The sequence below is a fragment of the Barbus barbus genome, assembly GCF_936440315.1.
Source record: "Barbus barbus genome assembly, chromosome: 4".
Taxonomy (NCBI): Eukaryota; Metazoa; Chordata; class Actinopteri; order Cypriniformes; family Cyprinidae; genus Barbus; species Barbus barbus.
The window spans coordinates 18005710-18027231 of record NC_136732.1 but is presented as its reverse complement, the minus strand read 5'-3'; the positions used below and the strand labels follow the sequence as shown (position 1 = coordinate 18027231).

General features: G+C 38.7%; 1 protein-coding gene across 1 annotated transcript; it reads right to left on the bottom strand.

Annotated features, from left to right (window-relative positions):
- Window positions 1-13772: 13772 nt before the first annotated feature.
- Window positions 13773-20659, bottom strand: LOC306868702 (polyserase-2-like). The gene is made up of 10 exons (XM_079414993.1): window positions 20590-20659; window positions 19751-19771; window positions 19481-19643; window positions 19114-19385; window positions 18875-19020; window positions 17982-18261; window positions 16075-16246; window positions 15735-15991; window positions 15536-15630; window positions 13773-14868 (listed from the first exon to the last, which is right to left on the bottom strand). The coding sequence occupies exons 1-10, from the start codon at window positions 20651-20653 to the stop codon at window positions 14509-14511; spliced, it is 1830 nt and encodes a 609-aa protein (XP_079271119.1). The 5' UTR covers window positions 20654-20659; the 3' UTR covers window positions 13773-14508.
- Window positions 20660-21522: the final 863 nt, after the last annotated feature.

Below are 21522 nucleotides of genomic sequence, written 5' to 3'. Positions count from 1 at the left end.
AAAGGCTTATTTCCTTTCCGATATATATATTTTTAAGAAAACTAGGCTATTATATTGAAACCCATTCTTCTATATCTGTAAGCCCAATGTAATTAAATTGTCAATCTTTATTAAATTAACTTTGATTTAATTATCAATTTAAATAAATTACCAAATTAATTGGTGAATATAATCTACTGCTTCTTTGTGGGATCCAAAATGTCTGGCCCTAGTAGAGGCTACAGCAGTAGGCCTACAATTAAGTGCAATATAGGTGGTATAATTTAAGAAACTGTTGCTAACAAAACATTTTTTTTTGTTTCATGTTATTTTTTGAATGTTTTGTTTTTGTGCTAAAGGTTCTTTTGACTTTTTTGTGCAAATACTTGAATTCTCATAATAAAATGTGACCATTCGGTCAGAAGCACTTAAGAAGGGAAAGTTAACTTAAACAAAAACAACAACTTCTTTCTTAATTTATTTACCAAGCCTTTCCAAACTTTAGCACTTTTTTCTTTTCTTTTGCAGAACAAAAAAGAAGATGTTTTGAAATATGTTGGTATCTTCTTTGAAGGAAGAAAACACTACAGGTTGGAACAATATTAAATGATTAAATGATATTAATTTAAATTTTTGGATTAACTATACCTTTAACTATCCCTCAACACGACTTAACTCAGGAATGACTTGGGATCTTCACCTGTTGAGTGGATGTCTTTGTGCTCAAAGTCCACAAAACATAATTCAGTCAGTGTTACAACAATCCACAACATACATGTTGATGTTAAGCCCTTATTGCATTGACATCATTGACAGTGGCAAAAAAAAAAAAAAAAAGGCTTCTCCTTTTTTGTTGATTTTGAAGCCAAAATAGATCTGCTCACATTAGGCTGAACTTTCAGGTTATGCTGATTATCATGACACCATTTCCCCCTGCTGGTAGATTTTGTAGCTACATCATCTGTTGTACACATCTTTCTGCGTTGCTGCAGAGCTGCTATTGCTGTGTATGGCATGCCGTTTTGTATCGCAAGCCGTTTTAGCATTTAAAACTATTGTTTGAGTATCCATAAAATATATGTCTATGGCAAGCCGTCTTAACATTTCAAACTTTTGTTTGACTATCATTAATATAATTTCGGATAGTCACAATTATAATTCGGGGGGTCATAATTATAATTTGACTAGTCACAATGACAATTAGAGATATCTGCAATTATAATTGCACCAGAATTAAGAAATTGGATTAGAGATATCTCTAAATACTTTATGACTATTCAAAACTCCATTTAAGATATCTGTAATTACTTTATAGATATCTTCAATAGACGCGTCATACATCCGCAAATGTAATTAGAGATATCTCTAATTCAGTTTCGACTAGTCACAATTATAGTTAAGATATCTGAATTACAATTGCTCCTAGTCAAATTGCTGTTGTGTGATGTGAGAGTAAATTTACTCAGCTCCTCCCAGAGGTCCTCCCTGCCTACTGCTAACGTCTTAATAAAAGTCTGCTTTTGTTGTCACGGAGAGAAAAGCTACTGGATGAAATGCTTTGTGGATTATTAAATAAATCTGGATGCAGCCTTATGTGGTAAAAGGTCTCCAGTGTGCATGTATGTAGCGCTGTGATTTTAATTGAATCATGTTGCAAAACAGACCAAATGCAGTGTAATGTTCAATAAAGGCAGAAAATCGCAAACTGGTCGTCTGAATTTATTTATTATATATTTAGACATACTAAAAAACAATGGAATTATACAAAAAACAAAAAAAACAAAAACAAAACACACACACACACACACACACACACACAAATAGTACAAATAAATGCATGAACAATTTAATGAAAGTTTAACTGACATTGATGACATTTATAAGTAGGTTACGTTACGTTATGTATGAATTTAGGTTCACTTGTGTCCTTATGGCTGCTTGTTTCGCTGTAAAACCAAATGCTGTGTAATGTTCAATAAAGGCAAACTGGAATTAATAATGTGACTAGTAAAAATTCCTTTATAGATATCTAAAATGTGCATGCAAATACACCTTTGTTAAGCCCCACCTTAAACATTTTATTAACCAATCCTAGCTTGGAAACTGTTGTCATCCACCATTTTGTCTTAAGAGTTGTATAAGAAAGGTCCTGCGTCTTTGGGTGATTTTAAACTGTTTTATACAGAAGTAATTCAAAAGTATGTAAATAAAAATGTTGCTGGAGCATGTGTAAAAGTGGTAGGCTATACAGAGAGGATTCAGATAGCTTTTGTCCTGTTCTATATTGTAATGTTGAGACCTGTGTGCTGTAGATTAAGTAATGGATAATGTACAGGCAGCCGGTAGTTATCGCGAAATAAGCCCCGACAGTGTGATCAGCGGAGGGTCTTAAGTAGCCGTAGCCGTGTAATAAGCGGGATAATGTACAGGCAGCCTGTAGTTATCGCGAAGCGGAGGGTCTTGTTCGCGATAACTACAGGCTGCCTGTACATTATCCCGCTTATTACACGGCTACTTGCCACATAAGGAAAAAAAACTGGACATGAATATGAATTTGAAACATTTTATTGGCATATTTGTTTTAAATTAACATTTTTATCCTTCCGCGAAACGATATAGTACCACGTGACTAACATTCTGTTTGTCACAAGATGGCGCCAAACCGTAATCTTTGTTGGCGCGGAGGGATTTTAAACATACAAGTAGTACCGGCTATGCGTTATTACTTTGGAGCGGTTATTATTTGAAAAGAACGAACCTGCAAATGTCTCAACTGACCAATCAGAATCAAGCATTCCAGAGAGCCGTGTAATAAGTAAGGGATAATGTACAGGCAGCCGGTAGTTATCGCGAAATAAGCCCCGACAGTATGATCAGGACCCGACGCGAAGCCCTCACCCGTCATAATTTAAAACACTGTGTAAACATACTGTGTAAACATTGTATCATACTGAGAGCATTTATAAACGGCATTTACCTGAAGACTTTGTCTACGGCGGTTTGTGCTTCTATCAGCCTCAATGAAATGTAGCACTGCAAATTGTCATTGGAGATTCTTTGTCCTCCTTTCCATTCTTTCAATCGCTTGACGTATACGTTGAGTACAAAGCATCGTGCTATGCTCTCCGACGCGCAGTAAGCCAAACACAGATACAGAGAGAGAATTGAGTCTCATTTCCAACTCAAGGACTCTCGAAGGATATGGCAGGGACTGAGGATCATCTGTGCCTTCGGAAACAAATCCTCCGCTGAGGTGAGAGCAGATGCGTTGCTGGCTGACGGGTTAAACATCTTCTACGGCCGCTTCGATTGCAACGGCGGCGGCGCGACTCTGCCGTCCAGCGCGTCAGGAAGCAGCACGCAGAGCAGCGATAATTCTGTAATCACCGTGTCGGAGGATGAGGTTCGGGGGGCGCTAAAGAAAGTGAACATCAGGAAAGCACGACCCCCCACCTATGGAAGTCGCTCCTCGCTTCATTGCCCTTGCCCGCCAAGATCTCCCCTTTGTCGAGTATTCCTGGGAGTTCTGCAGGCTCGCCGTGGCGACGGCACTCGATGACGCCACCGTCCTCTGGCACAGGGCCAACTTCCATCATCCCGTGGACCTCCCAGACACCACAGGACTAAGCTGGAGGGAAGTGGTGAGTGTCCTGCCCCGAGCCAGAACCAGGCCGACGCCGTCCGCTGACTCAAGCCCAGAGCACGCTCCAGTGCCAGCCCCTCGAAAGCGCTTTGCTGAGCCTGCATCTCCAGAGCACCCTCCAGAGCGCCATCTAGAACTAGCCTCTATATCCCCCAAGGGGTTTTTTTTGGGGGAGGGGGGTTGTTAGTATGGTTCCGAATCCCTGGATCTGTCATGGCCACCTGAGTCCTACGGATCCGCTATGGCCGCCCGAGCTCCCTGCATCGCCATGGGTACTGGAATGGGCGCCGCCCAGGTCCCCGGATCTGCCATGGCCGCCCAAACTTCCTGCTCCCCCATGGGTACTGGAATGGACGCCGCCCTGAAGGCCTTCTATCTGGTCACCCTGTCGCTGGAGGCCTCCAGAGCGCCCTCCCCTCCCCTACATTTGTAAAAAGAAGAACCTTTTTTTTTTTAAACAGTACCATCTCATAAAGAACACACTTCAGATACTTTTCTTCCTCAAAGGAACTTCCTTTTTGGCATTGTAAAATTCTGATTGTGATCTCGAAACACAGACATCTTAACAACAAAAAAAAAAGAAAATATATTGTTACAAAAACCATGATATGTCCAAACTTCACTTTAAGTACACATTCTGTCTGTTACATTTTCGGTCTGATTACTACAGCCCATACTGTAACACGTTTCAATATTGCCTATATTTACATTTAATATTATCAACACTGTATAAACATAGATAGTTTTGTATTGTGTTTACCTTGTGTAAGCTCTAAATTCTGTTGTATTGCTTTATATTTAAGCAATATCAAATGCTAATTTTTTCCATATAGGCTTAAGGCCACACACCGAGTACAGGTGATCACAGCCATAGTGATATTCAGAGTATACTGCATTATTGGTGTGATTTTTGCTTATTAGTTCAATAAACAAGGTTAAAATTAATTATTTTGAAATTTAGACAAAACTGCCAGATGTTCTTTTTTTTTTTGCTAATCGCTGTAATTGCTGCTAATTAATGTATGATCAGATGATCTTTACAATCAATTAGATAATCAAAATAAATCCAGGCATATTTAGCTACAGTATATAGACTTTTATAGGTTCTGGTATGTTTTAGTATAAGCAGACCACTGTTCTATATAAAAGCAGACCCGTTTAAGCTTTAGGTTTGTTAATACTGACCGAGAAAACAAACAGCAAGAGAACCAGAAATTCCAGAAAAACTGTGACTTTAGACAGACGTCATGTCACTTCATGATAATAGCCTCTCAGATGATCACTCTTTTTTTTTTTTGAGTATTGATGGGACACTATTGTCAGGTCATGTCAACATAATGACAAAGCATTGTATAGAATAGTGTGTATTATCCTGTAGTATCCAATACTGCTGCCGTATTTCATAAATGACTCTACACTGTGATTCTACTTAAAATTACACTGCATATGTTATCATAATGCCTAAATTATAAAGCTGATCTCATTTCTGGCTATTACTTAATTAATATTAATTACTGCTGTTAGTCAGACTGTTCCTCTCAGGTTAGAGGTACTTTTGTTTTCCTTATTTTATAAACACTTCACTGCTTATTATATACATAATGATGATATATCATTATATAAATAAGTTTTTTCATAACTCCTCTCTCTAACCATCCATGGTTTCCATCTAGTGACCCAGGTCATGTCATTGTTTAATGTGCTTTCTGTTGCCGCCAGACAATATTTACCAAAAGTGCTTTCCAAATTTAGTTGGAGTAATTAACATTCATAGGAAAAAAAAAAATCTCAACAATCAGTTGTGAGTCACACCCTGGAAGTGAAACTAGAGTTAGTCAAACCACTTCAGGGATAGCAGGTATCATTCTATTGAGACTAGAAGATGAAAGCTTTCACCTAAGGCTAAGAGAGTGACTGCATAGGAACAAAACAGGGATTTGCATTATAATGGCTTATTGTGAAATCGGCCATTTGTCATTCCTCATATGATTAAAGCTTTACTTCTAATCGTTACAAGCACACTTTTGCCATTATTCTGCACATCTTGGTGCACTAACATCAACAAAATCAACATAAACATAATAAAACAATATAATTAAAGGACATTATATAGATGTTATACACATTGTAAATGACTTGTTAGACAAATCTATCACTTTAATAATGATATTTGGTTTACTATTACAGTATTGACTAGATTTTGAACAAGAACAAAACATAGATTGTCATACATTCAGGATGAGAATACTTTCTTATATTCGGCCTTTACATGTTCACCCATATGATCTGTTACACATGCTATGACAAAAATGCCATCCAACGGAAACATGTTCCAACAATAACTCCTTGTTATATAACTCTTTTAGTTTATATGACAATTCATCATGAGATAATCAACATATGCACAATGCACCTGTCTCTCTTGTAAATTAGGAACTGTAGATAAGACACTGATAACTGATTAAGTGTAATCAGATTCCAGAGATTAAGTACCTCAACTACATTTGTCCTAAAATATTTACTTGAAGCACCCTGAGATTTGTAATACATATTTCAATGATATATCAACATATTTGCATGTTCACGGTTTTCTGACGTTTTTTATTAGTCACATGCAGGTATTGGTCACATTTTACTGTTCAGGTGCTTTAGTCTTAATTGTTTTTGCTTTGAAATGATGTACTTGAAACTATGTACTTTTAATTTGACATTTTTATGATTATCAACTCACAACCCCCTGCATTTCTTTTAGGAAGCCCAGTTTGAGAAACCCTATAGCAAGATGTAATGTTTAATGCACTTCATAATGTTGATAACAAAGAACAATACATTTTCTTGTTTTAAAAAAAAAAAGAATCAATTGGTCCTTAATAATCCCATATGTGATAAACAAATACATGATTTACATACATAAATATATATATAAAATTTTATTTGCAACACAGTAATACAGAAAGGCCAGAGAGACATGGCATAGCATTATATAAGTAAATGCAATAATATGACACACATGACACGCATGAAGCCTGGTGGGTTGAGTGGGTTGAATGTGTTGACACTAATCATTGAATGTTTGAGAATTGACAATTCCTTTTCTTTTAAATAGTTCTGTTAATCCAACCACAACAGAGCAGAACCTGTTTGAGCTTATAAAAGAAGGTCAGAAACCTACACAAAATACACACTGAGGAGATTGCCACAGGCCACAAAGTATATAGGCAAGAAGTCACCCACTATTCTATTTTTATGCATGTTAATGTTTTGTACATATGCACATTTTGGCTACTGAACTGACTGACTGACCCCATTGATTGATTCACCAGTGTTTTCTAAAACCCCGCCCTGCAGAGACATGTTAGCAAACTCATATGTGCGAAAGACAGACTAACAGCACATTTATGAGCATGACATTGCTTTTATACAACAATTCAATAAACAAGAAGTTAATATTGAGTAACTTACATTTTAGAGTCAACATTGCCAGTTATTCTATTTTTGTTCCTCAAATGAAAATAGTTCCAATTGCAGCTTCGTGCAATGAGTGAATCAGTATGTTTGTGAACTAGTTGAATAAATTATTCATTGAATCAGTCATTAAGTCATTCGCTTGTTTCCACCTACTGGTGTACTGATATAACTTATGAAAAGAGTCTGAAAACTCCCTACCGCTTATGCACAGACTGACAGTCTGTCTGAAACGCTCAAGGCGAGCCGAATGATACAAACATTGGAAAGTCCCAGTGGACCTTTATTTGGACTGTATATCGGCTTTGGCACTAGAACTGTTGTAACTGACTATTATGTGTGATATTGACTGATTAGCATTGCTTTATTTAACCCCTGCTGGTTAATCAAAGGGATAGTTCACCTAAAAATAAAAATTCTGTCATTAATTAATTACAAGTTCCAAACCCATTAGACCTTCGTTCACCTTCAGCCACAAATTAAGATATTTTTGATGAAATCCGAAAGCTTTCTGAATCTGCATGTAACTGAAATGTGCCCAGGCCCAGAAACACAGTATAAGGACATCGTTAAAATAGTCCATGTGACATCAGTGGTTCAACCATATTTATACGAAGCTACAAGAATACTTTTTAACAACAAATAACAACTTTATTCAACAGTTATTCTCCCCCGAGTCAGCGTCTGCCGCCACCATGGCGCATGTGTATGGTGCTGCTGACATAGAAAACATATGTGCTAAGCCTTGTTTACAAGCAGAGGAATGCACTGTGTTACTCTCGATAACGGTGGCAGTCGGTTGAACCACTGATGTCACATTATGGACTACTTTACTGATGTACTTACTACATGTCTTGGCCTGGGAACATTTCAGTTACATGCTGTCTATTGCGGTCTATGCAGGGTCAGAAAGCTTTTAGATTTCATCAAAAATATCTTAATTTATACTCCGAAGATGAGCGAAGGTCTTACAGGTCTGGAACGACATAAGGGGGAATAATTAATGACAGAATTTTCATTTTTGGGTGAGCTAACCCTCTGCTTAAAGCATCTTTTTTATTGGATGCCCACACAAAAGTAGCCATTTATATTGATTTTAATATTTATTTATATTACATTAGATTTATGCTAGTACCCAATAATTTTTTGAGTGCTCTTAAAGGAGTGAATTTCTGCTGGCTTTTACATTAGCTTGGTACTCACTGCTGAAGGGTTTGATACTGTGTGTGTTCTTGTCGTGCCATCAGCCAGTCAAGGGTCCTCCAAAAGCCTAGCTTTCTCAAGATCTAACAGACTCACTTGATATAATCACAGTAAAAATCTTCAGTAAAAATTTAGCTGAAAAGAATAGTTCACTGCATACTGAGTTCACTGCATACAGAACTCAGGGATAGGTTCTGAGTCCTGTTTTATTTAGTGTTTACATGCTGCCTCTTGGGCAGATTATTCAGAAGTATGGCCTGGGTTATCATTGTTACGAGGACGACACCCAGATTTATATTAGCACTCAGCCTGATTCCACTTCTTCCTCCTTGACTCTTTCTGCCTGTTTGCTGGAAATCAAGGCATGGATGAAACACAATTTTCTAAAGCTAAATTGTTCTAAAACTGAAATTTTATTAATTGGCACTCCATCTAATGTCAATAAGTTCAGTCATTTTAAACTTTCATTTGACAATACTCAAATATCTCCTTCTGCCCAGGTGCATAATTTAGGTATGATTTTTGATGCTCAGCTGACTTTTAATTCTCATTTCAAAAACATAACTAAAGTTGCTTTTTTCCATCTTCGTAACATTGCTTGCATTAGACCCTTTCTTTCAACACCTGATGCTGAGAGGTTTATTCATGCCTTTATCACATCACGGCTCGATTATTGTAATTCTCTCGAGATTGCAATATATACAAAAATCAGCTGCGCGAGTTTTGACTTATACGTCTGCATGGCATCACATTACCACAGTGCTCCAGCAACTTCATTGGCTCCCGGTTCAATCACGTATTGATTTTAAAACTCTGATTTTAACCTATAAAACCATGGGGGGAGGGCTTTTTCTTATAATGGGCCTAAGCTATGGAACGCATTACCTGTGTTTATTAGGAATTCTGCTTCCTTGGATTGTTTTAATTAACTTCATAAGACACATCTTTTGAGTAAAGCTTTTAATTTATGATTATTGACTGTTATTCTATTTTTGATATTATGTAGTTTTGGTTGATTTTTTTTTTTTTTTTGTACATGTAACGAGTTTAAGAAAGGCGCATTACAAATAAAATGTATTATTATTATTATTATTATTATACTGTGCAATCACGTGCCTTTCTCCTCATTCATCCACCTAGTAGCTATTACTTCTACACAACAAAGGAGTTTTAAAAAAGACTGTATTTTCTGTTTTTAATGCCAGCACACCTGGGAAATCCGGACACTGTATTCAGAGTTGTCACTTGAATTCATCAGATGTGATTAGTAGCCCTGAGTGTATTACATAACTCCATCATAAAGGGACAATTGTTAGTCCAGCATTTCATTTATCCTGTTAATATGGTTTTGTAGTTGTAATTTAAAGTGATAGTTTACACAAAATTTTTAATTCTGTCATTAATCACTCACCCTCATGTTGTTCCAAACCCGCAAGACTTTCATTCATCTTCAGAACACAAATGAAGATATTTTTGATGATAGTCACATGAACAATTTGAACAATGTTCTTACTATCTTTCTGGGCCTTGAACGTTTCAATTGTGTTGCTGTCTCTCGGATTTCATCATAAATATCTCAATTTGTGTTCCAAAGATAACCGAAGGTCTTACTGATGTTTGGAATTACTCACATAAGGGTGAGTAATTAATGACAGAATTTTCATTTTTGTGTGTACTATCACTTTAAAAGCAACTGGTTTTGAAACGTGAAATATGAAACAAGTCTCTGATGTCATACTGTATACACATATGTAATTAGTTTTTACAGTTTAAATGTTCTCACATTAATACATAAACAAGACTTAAATCATAAGGAGATATTAGACTAACATTTGCATAAAATGAGATAATGATAAATCTTAGATTAGATACAATTCAATTTAGAGCACCTATAGACATAAGAAGGTGTGTTGTTTCAGATAAATCATCCAGTTGCTCAATCTGTACACATTCTGTACAAATAGATCCTGTGAAACACATTTTCATAACAGATTGATTTCAAATAATGTGTAATTGTGTTGCTTGGTAAGGGCAAGTACGGACTTTGTAATTAGTGCTTTCATTTGGAACAGTTTTAACATTTACAATTTATTTTTCACTAGTCACATGAAAGCAATTCACGTCACTTTATGATAAACTGAGAGAATGTAATCACACACAAATGTATAGAAATGTGCCTCAGTGTCACGAATCCTGGCCATGCTCTTCCGTTAACTCGCCACCAGATGTCACTCACTCACCACATGGACTCGTACACCACACAGCACACTGGACTACAGTTCCCACAATCCATTGCACTGACGACACGCAGCTGATTACACTGATCACACAGCTGAATTCACTGATCACCCCATCACACACAGTATTTAACCTGGGACTTGCTCTTGCTCTGGGCCGAGTATTGTTGCATTTAGCACTCACCTAGCGATAGCACTTTACAGAGCCACTGTCTTAGCCTTAGTCTTGCCTTGTTTTCCTGGCGTGTTTGACCCTGCTCTTGTTTCCTGGATTTACCCTTTGCCTCTGCCGTTTGGACTCGGTTCGCTCCCTGTTTGGATTATTGCTCTCGTCTCTGGATTATCTCTCTGCCTTGCCCCTTTGGATACTGTTCGCCGATCATCGACCCACGCTTGTTCCACGGATTGCTCTGTCTTGCCCTTGCCATACCTGTTTGCCGATGTCTGACCCTGCCTGTTTCTGACCATGTTTTATAATAAAGCCTTGCATATGGATCCGCACGTCTCACGTCTCGTCAGCCCCGTAACAGAATACTCAGCCACTCAAGGATCCAGCGGCTTTTCAGGAGGACATTGGCCAGGTATGGAGTCTGCATGGATGCTATTAACCCTCCAGCAGGGCTCGCGACCGCTCGAGGTTTATGTACAGGAGTACTTAGACCTCGCCTATTTTTCTGATCTGCCGGACTATGCACTCATAGATTTTTTTTTGTGAGGGCATTAATCAGCCGCTCCGGTCAAAGTTAATCCGCGAGGGTCCCCGTTCATCTCTCAGTCAATTTATGGACTATGCTTTGCTGTGTGTGAACTCTTCTTTTACTGTGGGTGTCGCGGAGGAACGCGACACCGCACTCACTCACAAAATGGCGGCAGCAACAGCACCCCTTCACGTCGTCGCTGTCAAGCCAGAGTCTGCTCACGTCGTCGCTGTCAAGCCAGAGTCTGCTCACGTCGTCGCTGTCAAGCCAGAGTCTGCTCAAGTCGTCGCTGTCAAGCCAGAGTCTGCTCACGTCTCCGCTGTCAAGCCAGAGTCTGCTCACGTCTCCGCTGTCAAGCCAGAATCACACCACGTCTCCGCTGTCAAGCCAGAGTCACACCACGTCACAGTGCTCCAGCCAGAGTCTGTCACACCCAAGGATTCAAGGTCGGTCCTTCGAGTTCTGATATCCAGTGTGATGGACCCACCACTGATGTCGGTGCGAGTAGCTGGCATTCCCAGGGCCTCAACCTTGGCTATTACAGAGACTGTTCCCCTGACCTCAGTGCTTCCCGTTATGGCGGTTGCCATTTTGAGTGTGTGGGCTGCACACTGTGCTCCTGAGGCCTCTTCAGTCCACGAGTCTGCCCCAGAACCTCCAGAGGAGGCGGCGTCCACTGCAGAACCACCAGAGGTGGCAGCTTCTGCTGCAGAACCTCCCGAGGTGGTGGCGCCCACTCATGAACTCGCTGTCTGCCTTGTCACGGCCACGGAGGCCATTCCTGACCTCATGGTCTGCCCTGTCACGGCCATGGAGGCCGTTCCTGAACTCACTGTCTACCCTGTCACGGCCATGGAGGCCGTCCCTGAACTCACTGTCTGTCCTGTCACGGCTAAGGAGGCCGTCTGTGAGCCCTCGCTCTGTCCTGTAACGGCTAAAGAGGCCGTCTGTGAGCTCACGCCTTGTCCTGTCACGGCTAAAGAGGCCGTCTGTGAGCTCTCGCCCTGTCCTGTCACGGCTAAAGAGGCTGTCTGTGAGCTCACGCCCTGTCCTGTCACGGCTAAAAACGCAGTCTATGAATCCTCGTCCTGCCCTGCCACGCCCCCTGAGATCATGAATGCTCTCCCTGTATTGTCTGTCTCTGCTCTCCCTGTGTTGTCTGTCTCTGTTTCCCCCAGATCTCAGACTCTGCCATGGTTTCCTGCCCAGTCTGCTTCCTGGCGAGGGTCTTCTGCTCAGGTCTGGTGGTCCTCTGCCCCGCCATGGTGGTCTTCTGCTCGGGTCTGGTGGTCGTCTGCTCCGCCGTGGTGGTCTTCTACTCCGGTCTGGTGGGCTCCTGGTCCGTCTACTCCGCCCTGGTGGGCTCTTGCTCTGTCCTGGTCTCCGGTTCCGCCTGGGTGTCCTGCTCTGCCGGTTCTGCCTCAGTCCCCGGTCTTCCCACTTCCTCACGGACCTGGCCCTCCGTCCCACCCCCTGTTCCGCCTCCGCTCCACCGCCCTCCTGGACTATATAGGAGCGTCTGGAAGCCGCTCCTTGGGGGGGGGGGCTATGTCACGAATCCTGGCCATGCTCTTCCGTTAACTCGCCACCAGATGTCACTCACTCACCACATAGACTCGTACAGCACACTGGACTACAGTTCCCACAATCCATTGCACTGACGACACGCAGCTGATTACACTGATCACACAGCTGAATTCACTGATCACCCCATCACACACAGTATTTAACCTGGGACTTGCTCTTGCTCTGGGCCGAGTATTGTTGCATTTATCACTCACCTAGTGATAGCACTTTACAGAGCCACTGTCTTAGCCTTAGTCTTGCCTTGTTTTCCTGGCGTGTTTGACCCTGCTCTTGTTTCCTGGATTTACCCTTTGCCTCTGCCGTTTGGACTCGGTTCGCTCCCTGTTTGGATTATTGCTCTCGTCTCTGGATTATCTCTCTGCCTTGCCCCTTTGGATACTGTTCGCCGATCATCGACCCACGCTTGTTCCACGATTGCTCTGTCTTGCCCTTGCCATACCTGTTTGCCGATGTCTGACCCTGCCTGTTTCTGACCATGTTTTATAATAAAGCCTTGCATATGGATCCGCACGTCTCACGTCTCGTCAGCCCCGTAACACTCAGGTTATCTTATCATACATTTACTTCACACATTTGATCTTATCTTGTTGTGCTTTCAAAGGGACATTGTCATAGATTGAAAAATGTATATAGTTTTCACATATGTTACATATGAAGTTGTGTATTTTTTTTTCTGTATTAAATCCAACTATTTAAAAAAAAAAATACAAGCATACCGGTACTTCTTAACATGCATCTTTAACTAGCCATTATCCATTATGATTATTTATAATAGAAAATTAGAAATATAGATTTTTTTTCATCCATTTGTTATTACTTCTATTGGATATGTGAAAACATTTATAATGACAGTCTAAAAGTATAGCATTTAAAAACCGTTAAAGAAATAAAGCGACATTTGGGATTTTCAAGGAAGGTGTAACAGTGTGTCAGGCAGGAAGACGCTGGAGACATCAGGAGATTTTGTAAGAAGTAACATTTAATAGTAAACTCAGGATCGGGAATTTTAATCATCATTTTTACAACAAAATATACGTTTACTTTTCACAGTGTAAAAACGGTGTGTTGAAAAGAGTTACTTCATAAGAAATCATAGGATAACTTCTCATTAATAATATAACAGAAGTGAGATTAAAGATAAATCAACATGTTAAAAAAATCTGAAAATATAGTTTCATATGAAACTCTTCCAAAAATTGTGGCAAAAATAATTTTCCAAACAGTTATAAAATGGATATATTTTACTCTTCAATATATTTAACTTGAAGTAATGTCCTAATTGTGTTACAGCTTGAGGTATACTTGTTAGTTAAGCTACAGTGTAGACAGTATTAGAACTGAACCACTCAAACGGGACAAATCCATAAAGCTGCATAACAACTACATGATACATCTGCTACAGTGTAAATATAAACCTAGTTACAAACATTATTAGCTATGCACTTGTTACTACCAGTGTGAAGTCATACAGTGAAATTATACAGTGTAAGAACAACGGGAAGCAGCTTCATGGTCTGCGATAACAATAGAGATCTGAAGAGTTCACATTCATATAGTTAAAATTAATTATGTGCCCCCACAACAGTTTTTTATGTTGTATGATTATGTAATCGGTCATAGGAAGCACACTGAAGACATCTATTATGTGTCTGAATACTTGCTTACACATTCATAATCAATAAATCTACTCAAAGACTCAGCCTTGATGAAAGATTTTAAGAGCCGTAAGTACAGGCAAGAGGACTGAAATGGTAAAACAGAAAGAAGATGCTTGTGACCCATTAGGGGTAGCCTGGATTGTGTTGTTTGCTGCGCTTGTAGTTGAATTTGTGGCTTTTGCAGGGAAGGGACCCACAACAGATGTCAGGAATGTGGCAAAGCTGGAGGTTTTGGTGAAGACCTGGACATCTTGAGCGCGAACAGAGCGGGATGCGGTGCTATTGCTGGAGCTTGTGTTAGAGCTGCTGCTGTTTGAAATGCTAGTTTGTATGGTCAAAACAGCAGCATGGATCCATGACTGACCCAGCTTACACATCAGCGGACCACCCTGATCACCCTGAGAGAGAAAGAGAGAACTCTTTACTAAATGTTACAAAATGGTGTTATTTATTAAGTACTTGCAGACAAATACTATCATTTCAGTAAAAAGAGATTTTTGGTATATGGAAAATATCAGAGTTCTTAATATTTGACAAGAACACACACTACAGTTTCAACGTTTACTTAAAGCTTTTATGTATAATGCATTATAAAGGATTATTAAAGGGTATAATGCATTATAATTATTCATAATGTGCATTGTACATTAAATCTAAATAACTGTTGTAAATGAAAAAAAATCTTTAAAATCTCCAAAAGTTTAAATGGTTTTATACATTATTTGAAAAAACTTTACAAAAAGGTTCCATTCATTGAAATGTGTTAATTTAGTAGGTATCATGAACAATTTTAATTTCACAACCTGAAATGTATTAGCAATATATAAAGAAATGAACATTAACCTATAGCTTGATAAATGCTGTAAAAGTATTGTTCATTGTAGGTCATGTTACCTAATGCATTTACTAATAATAATGAATTGAACCTTATTGTGAACTGTAAATACACTTCCTTCCCAGAAGCCTCAGTTTACTGGTATTTAACCATTCCTTTTATTATCTGTAAGTACTTTTATTACAAAAGTAATGCAAAATGTTTTTTGTTTTTAAACAGTATTAACTTGCCTCCTGTAAGTTCAAGGAACTTGTACAAATACTGTTTGAAGATGAGTTTCCACAACTCATAACAGAGGTCTGGTACTCCTGAAGAGTTTGACTCACTATAAAAGGAAGAAAACAAATTCAAATTAAGAAGAAATGTGAAATAATTATTAAAAAATCGTATAAAATTAAGCAGTTAGCATAGTGTTTAAAGCCTTCACACCTCCTCCTGCTCCTGAGCCCCATCCTGCCGCCCAGCATTGAGTGTTAGCGCTGAAGGTATTGTCTCCCATGTCCACACATATAGGCTGAATGAAATTTGTGAGGACTGGTGCGACGGCCAGCTGCAAGACTGCAACATTGTCACCTGTACCATTGCTGATTGTGAGATTGGCCACTTTTATAGAGACCTCATTGGGGTTGGAGCCCTTCTGATTCAGACGGCCCAGGATCACGGTCCAGTCAGAGACATTGGTGGATCTGAACAAAAAAGCACTCTGTTGAATCAAATCACTTTGATTTCTCATCAGATGTTTTTGTTTGTGGTGTTTTAGGGGCATTACCTGGTAAAGCAGCTGGCAGAGCTCATGACAAAGCGTTCAGCAATCAGCGTTCCTCCACAAACATGACTGCCGTTAAACTGCAGGCTGGCCATCCATGGCCAAACACCGGGAGAGGCGAGGGGGCTGTTTCCTCCAACACGGGTGTTCAGTTTGGCGCTTCCACACACTACAGCTACAGTAACAAACAGAAAGGGAATGAATGGCAGATTTTATAAGTGAAATATTAAAAAATATATATTTAGTGAAATATTTACTGTAGTTTTCTTTAATTCTTTTATACACTGAAACAAATCATTTTAATTTGCTAGTAAATTTGACAAATAATTACATAAACAGCAATAACATTGAATTACAGTAAATGTAAATATATTTATATATATATATATATATATATATATATATATTGAAATGACATTGTTTATGCTTAGGCTACACAGTCATGGTCCATTAGCATCGGACGCAGAGCAATGCATTGGAAGGTATAATAGGCTTTCTGGCCATTGTTTGAAAGAGCAGGATTTTCAAGTTCTGTTTGTGCTTTTACTGTAACTCATTAACGATTAGTTGACAGATAATGAGCTTGACAACAAGAAGGGGTTCAGATTACAAAAATGACTAGGAATATAGCATACCCTTCGGGTCCAAGTCTCCACTCGATTTGAAATGAGAATACAATTTCAACAGCTATTTATGAGCAGTATTCATCAACTTTAAGATAAGCTTTTAAAAACTCATGGTGTACACTACAGTCTTTTCACATTTCAGTGTGTTACTTGCTGTTTCTTTGTGATTAATTGCAAAATTTACTAGCAATTTCTGAGAGAAAATGGTTTCTACGTCATATTTTTAAACACTTTTCAGTAGTGCTACAGCACACAGTGAGTGTATATTAGCTCTGTTTGTTGTTAGCCTTAGTGATCTGATCCCGTTTGGACCCGGAAATGTTGACGTGTGATGTCAGACGTAACAAGTTCCTAATATAATATTTAGAAACCAAATTACTTTTTTTAGTTTATAAATTAATAGCCCAATAAAAATGCCTCATGATTCAGAGAGGAACTCGATTAAGGGCTTTGAAAGATTTACTGAGTGATTGAGTCTAATTGAAGCCACAAGTGTAACGTGACATGTAACCCATACTCGGAATCTGTGCTCTGCATTTAACCCACACAGCAGTGAACACACACCGTGAACACACACAGCAGTGAACACACACACACACCGTGAACACACACAGCAGTGAACACACACACACCGTGAACACACACAGCAGTGAACACACACACACACCGTGAACACACACAGCAGTGAACACACACACACACCATGAACACACACAGCAGTGAACACACACACACCGTGAACACACACACCATTTATGCTGCGGCACCCGGGGAGCAGTTGGGGGTTCGGTGCCTTACTCAAGGGCACCTCAGTCGTGGTATTGAGGGCTGGACATTCACTCCCCCCACCTATAATCACCTGCCGGACCTGAGACTCGAACCCATGACCTTTGGGTTACGAGCCCATCTCTCTATCCATTAAGCCACGACTGCCCCCAACAAAAAAAACAAAAACAAGCCTGATTGTTTTTGATGAATTGTTTTGACTAACTCTGTAAAAAGAAACAGTTCATAAGATTAATTTATTTGTGTTCATTATTGTGTTTAGCAGACACTGTGGTGGGCTCAATGTCAAATGCATTTTACTTTCTTTTTTTTTTCTTGGTCACATTTTGTCTGGAGCGCTTCACTTCTTTCATCTTGATTAGAAAAGACACTGGGAATTTAATTCACCAGTAATGTAAATATGTGTTTAAGCACCATTTACCTTTGAAAGTGTCTGGACATGTAGCTAAATGGACAATGTTTATGCATGAATCTTTTTTGACTTAATAAGAATCTTACGTGCAATGGTTGTAGTTGTAGTAGTGGCGACAGTTGTTGTGGTAATGGCAGGTACACCACTACAGCTAATTGCCAGGTCACCATCAGTACCACTGGAGGTGAAGTTAACAAAGCCTGGCTGGTTGGTGGTGATCTTCTCATTGATCCAGATCTGATACTTAGACACTCGGGCATACACACCAGGAAATTTAGCTAAAGCACATTCTTTGCCGAAGCTTACAACTCCAGACTGGACCCAGACAGAGCCCTGCTTGCTGACCATAGGACCGCCAGAATCACCCTGTAGGATGAAGAACAGGTTAGTTACATGCCATGTAACCTATTCTACACATTCCAGTAGTAGTTCACAGGTGTAATATATAGTATGAAAGAATAATGGGAAAATAACATTCAATTATTTAATTTTGTAAAACAACATATTGTCTCTATATCACACTGCTTCCTACATAATATGAATGGCTATTTTATGAAAACATAAAGATATATAGCTTCTTTTAGGGAATCTTTCAGAACGGCATCTTCATATTTGGGATTCCTTGTAATTAAAAAGTTAGAAATTCACTGATATATACAATAGTCTCACATCTCTTCCATTACGGTACAAATTTCAGGAAAATGTCCTAAATTAGGAAAAATGTGTTTAGTGGATAAAACAGGTCCTTTAATATTTTTTTGCTAATTTCACTAATGTATACAATATAATATATTGAGTTATTAACTGTGCAGGCAAGATCTCAAATATATGAGTTTTGCTATGAACCGGACAGTGAAAGTGACTTGAATTCAAAGTTTAAAGGACACTCATTCTTTATTATTGATATTTTCACACTGAAGAATATTTGCAAACTATTAAAACTATGAAATATCCTAAATGGATGTATAGGAGTTGTTACCTGACAGGAGTCCTTCCCTCCTTCTAGTGCTCCGGCACATATCATGTTGTCTGTGATTTTTGAGACTCCATAAAGACACTTACACTGCCTGTTTCCAACAACAGGCACAACCACTTCCTGTAGAGTTTTCGGTGAGGGCAGGGGAACTGTGAAAGACATGAAATAATCAAATATCCATCAGTACTGCAATAATACACTATGTTGTGTATGATCAAGGATAATAAAACTAAAAAATGTACCATCTTTCCTAATGTTTCCCCATCCAGTGACCCAGCTCACAGTGTGGCTGAAGAATGCACTGCTATCTGAAGCCAGACAGACTGGTCTGATATAGTCCGTAAATGTCACCGGTGAAGACAGATGCAGAAGAGCAATGTCATTGTCATTAGTACTGCTAATAAAGCCTGGATGTTTTATTATTTCAGAGACATTCCTGGACTGTTCGTTTGTATTTACTCCTTCCTGTGTCTGTCGGCCCAGGTACACAGTTAGGGCAGCAGATGAAGTAATTCTAGTGGGAGAACAAGTGTTAAGCATTCACCACATATATTGAATGACAAGTATTTATTTTAATAATAATTGCAAGGGCTGCTCTGTGATAGTTACTTGGCAAAGCAGTGAGCTGCAGTCAGAACCCATTCTTTATTGATGAGTGATCCGCCACAGAAATGGGCCCTGTTCGTGTGAAGGCTGGCCTGCCATGGCCAAGCACCAGCCGTAGCATTCTGTCCTCCGACTATCCTTGGGTTGAGAGGTGGTCTGCCACATTCTGACAATGACAATAGCAAAGTAAAGACGATTTAGACAAACAATTGGTCATAGCAACATTTTTAATAAGATTTGGCTTTTTAAAATATGTGGTGAAAAGCTAGTTACCATCCAGTTGTGCATCACATCCTACAAAACAATAAACAAGTTCAGTTAATTAAAACTTCAGGGGGGAAAAACAAACAAACAAACAAAAAACACTGTATGCAATATAAAGATTTTTTTTCCATAAAAGAAAGCAATAGTTATTTTAGAAAAAATTAAATTAGCTGTACAATACAGGCTAAAGTTTTTTTTTTTACATTTTACATACTCAGCAAGGCTACATTTATTTGATTAAACATGCAGTAAAAACAGTAATATTGTGAAATATTATTACAATTTTAAAATTAAAATTGCATTTATTCCTGTGATGCGAATCTGAATTCTCAGCATCATTACTCCAGACTTCAGTGTCACATGATCTTTCAGAAATCTTTCTAATATGCTGATTTATAGCTCAATGAACACTTCTTTTTATTATTATTAATGTTCAGAACAATTGTGCTGTTCCAAAACAAAAATGCTGATCCTTTATACTTTCTATACACTGAAGAACCCTGAAATCCCTGTATCACTTTTTCCTCAAAAACTGTTTTCATCAGTGATAATAATAATAACCATTATTAATAATTTACTATCAATAATAATTGAGCATTAAATCTGCATATTAGAATGATTTCTGAAGGATCATGTGAGACTGAAGATTGGAGTAATGATGCTGAACATTCAGTTTCAAATACATTGAAATACAAAACAGTTCTTTTAAATCGAAATAATATTTTGCAATATTGCTGTTTTTACTGTTATTTCAATGACTCCAAACTTTTGACTGGTACAGTATGTAGTATCATAGTTTATAAAAATTAATTATCCTTAAGTATTAATCATCCAATAATAGAGCTTACCTCTCATTAGAAGAGCGATGGAAAATGCTACACTGAGTATATGGATCATCATCCTCATCATCATCTCAGACAACACAGCTCAGACACCTGCGCCTGCTCTTAAATATCCCAGTTAACCGGTTTCCTACACACCCACACACTCTCTCAACATTCAAACAAAGCACGCCTCCGTCTCTCTCAGTCTGTAAACTCTTTCGGTGTTCATTCGTCTTATTGGGCAACCTGCATGCCTTAGTGAGATAAGGGAACAGGCTAGTGACCCTAAGGCATGCATAAATCTCACTTGTGCAAACTCTGAAATCTGAAACTTGTTAACAATGTGTTAAAATAAGGTGTTTGTTTATTGGTAATAGTTATTTAACCTTGTGTAGATTGACTAAGGATGCTCGAGTTGCTTTTGGTGTTTCTTTTAGATTTTGTAACCTCTGTAAAACTACTTTTGAATGGGGCAATGAATGGGGTGACAGTATCAGCGTTCCCACCTAAATCTAAAAATTAATTTTCTTGTCTTTACTAATTATGAGCATATTTTTAATTGTCAGTCATGATAAAGAGTCATTGAGTTCAAATGATTAATGCTCACCACACTGTTGCTTCAGGAGAGCTTATGGATGGTAGATTACTGTGAGAGCAAGTTACATGCTGAATAATAATCCAGTGCAATATTACAACTAGGGATGCACCGAAATGAAAATTCTTGGCCAAAGCCGAAGACGGTTGTTCCCCATGTAGGCCTGTTTTGCCATTTTTTTCACCATTGCATAAATTAAATAGCCAAAATGTGCTTTTTACTGTTTTGTCCTTTGTGAAAAAAAATCAATTGCAAAACAATTTAACTTAAAATGAATAAGTTACCAAAATAATATTTTTTGGCCATTTTTGAGACCCCCTTCTTGAATCAGGCATGTATTTTTTACTGTACAAATAAATGCA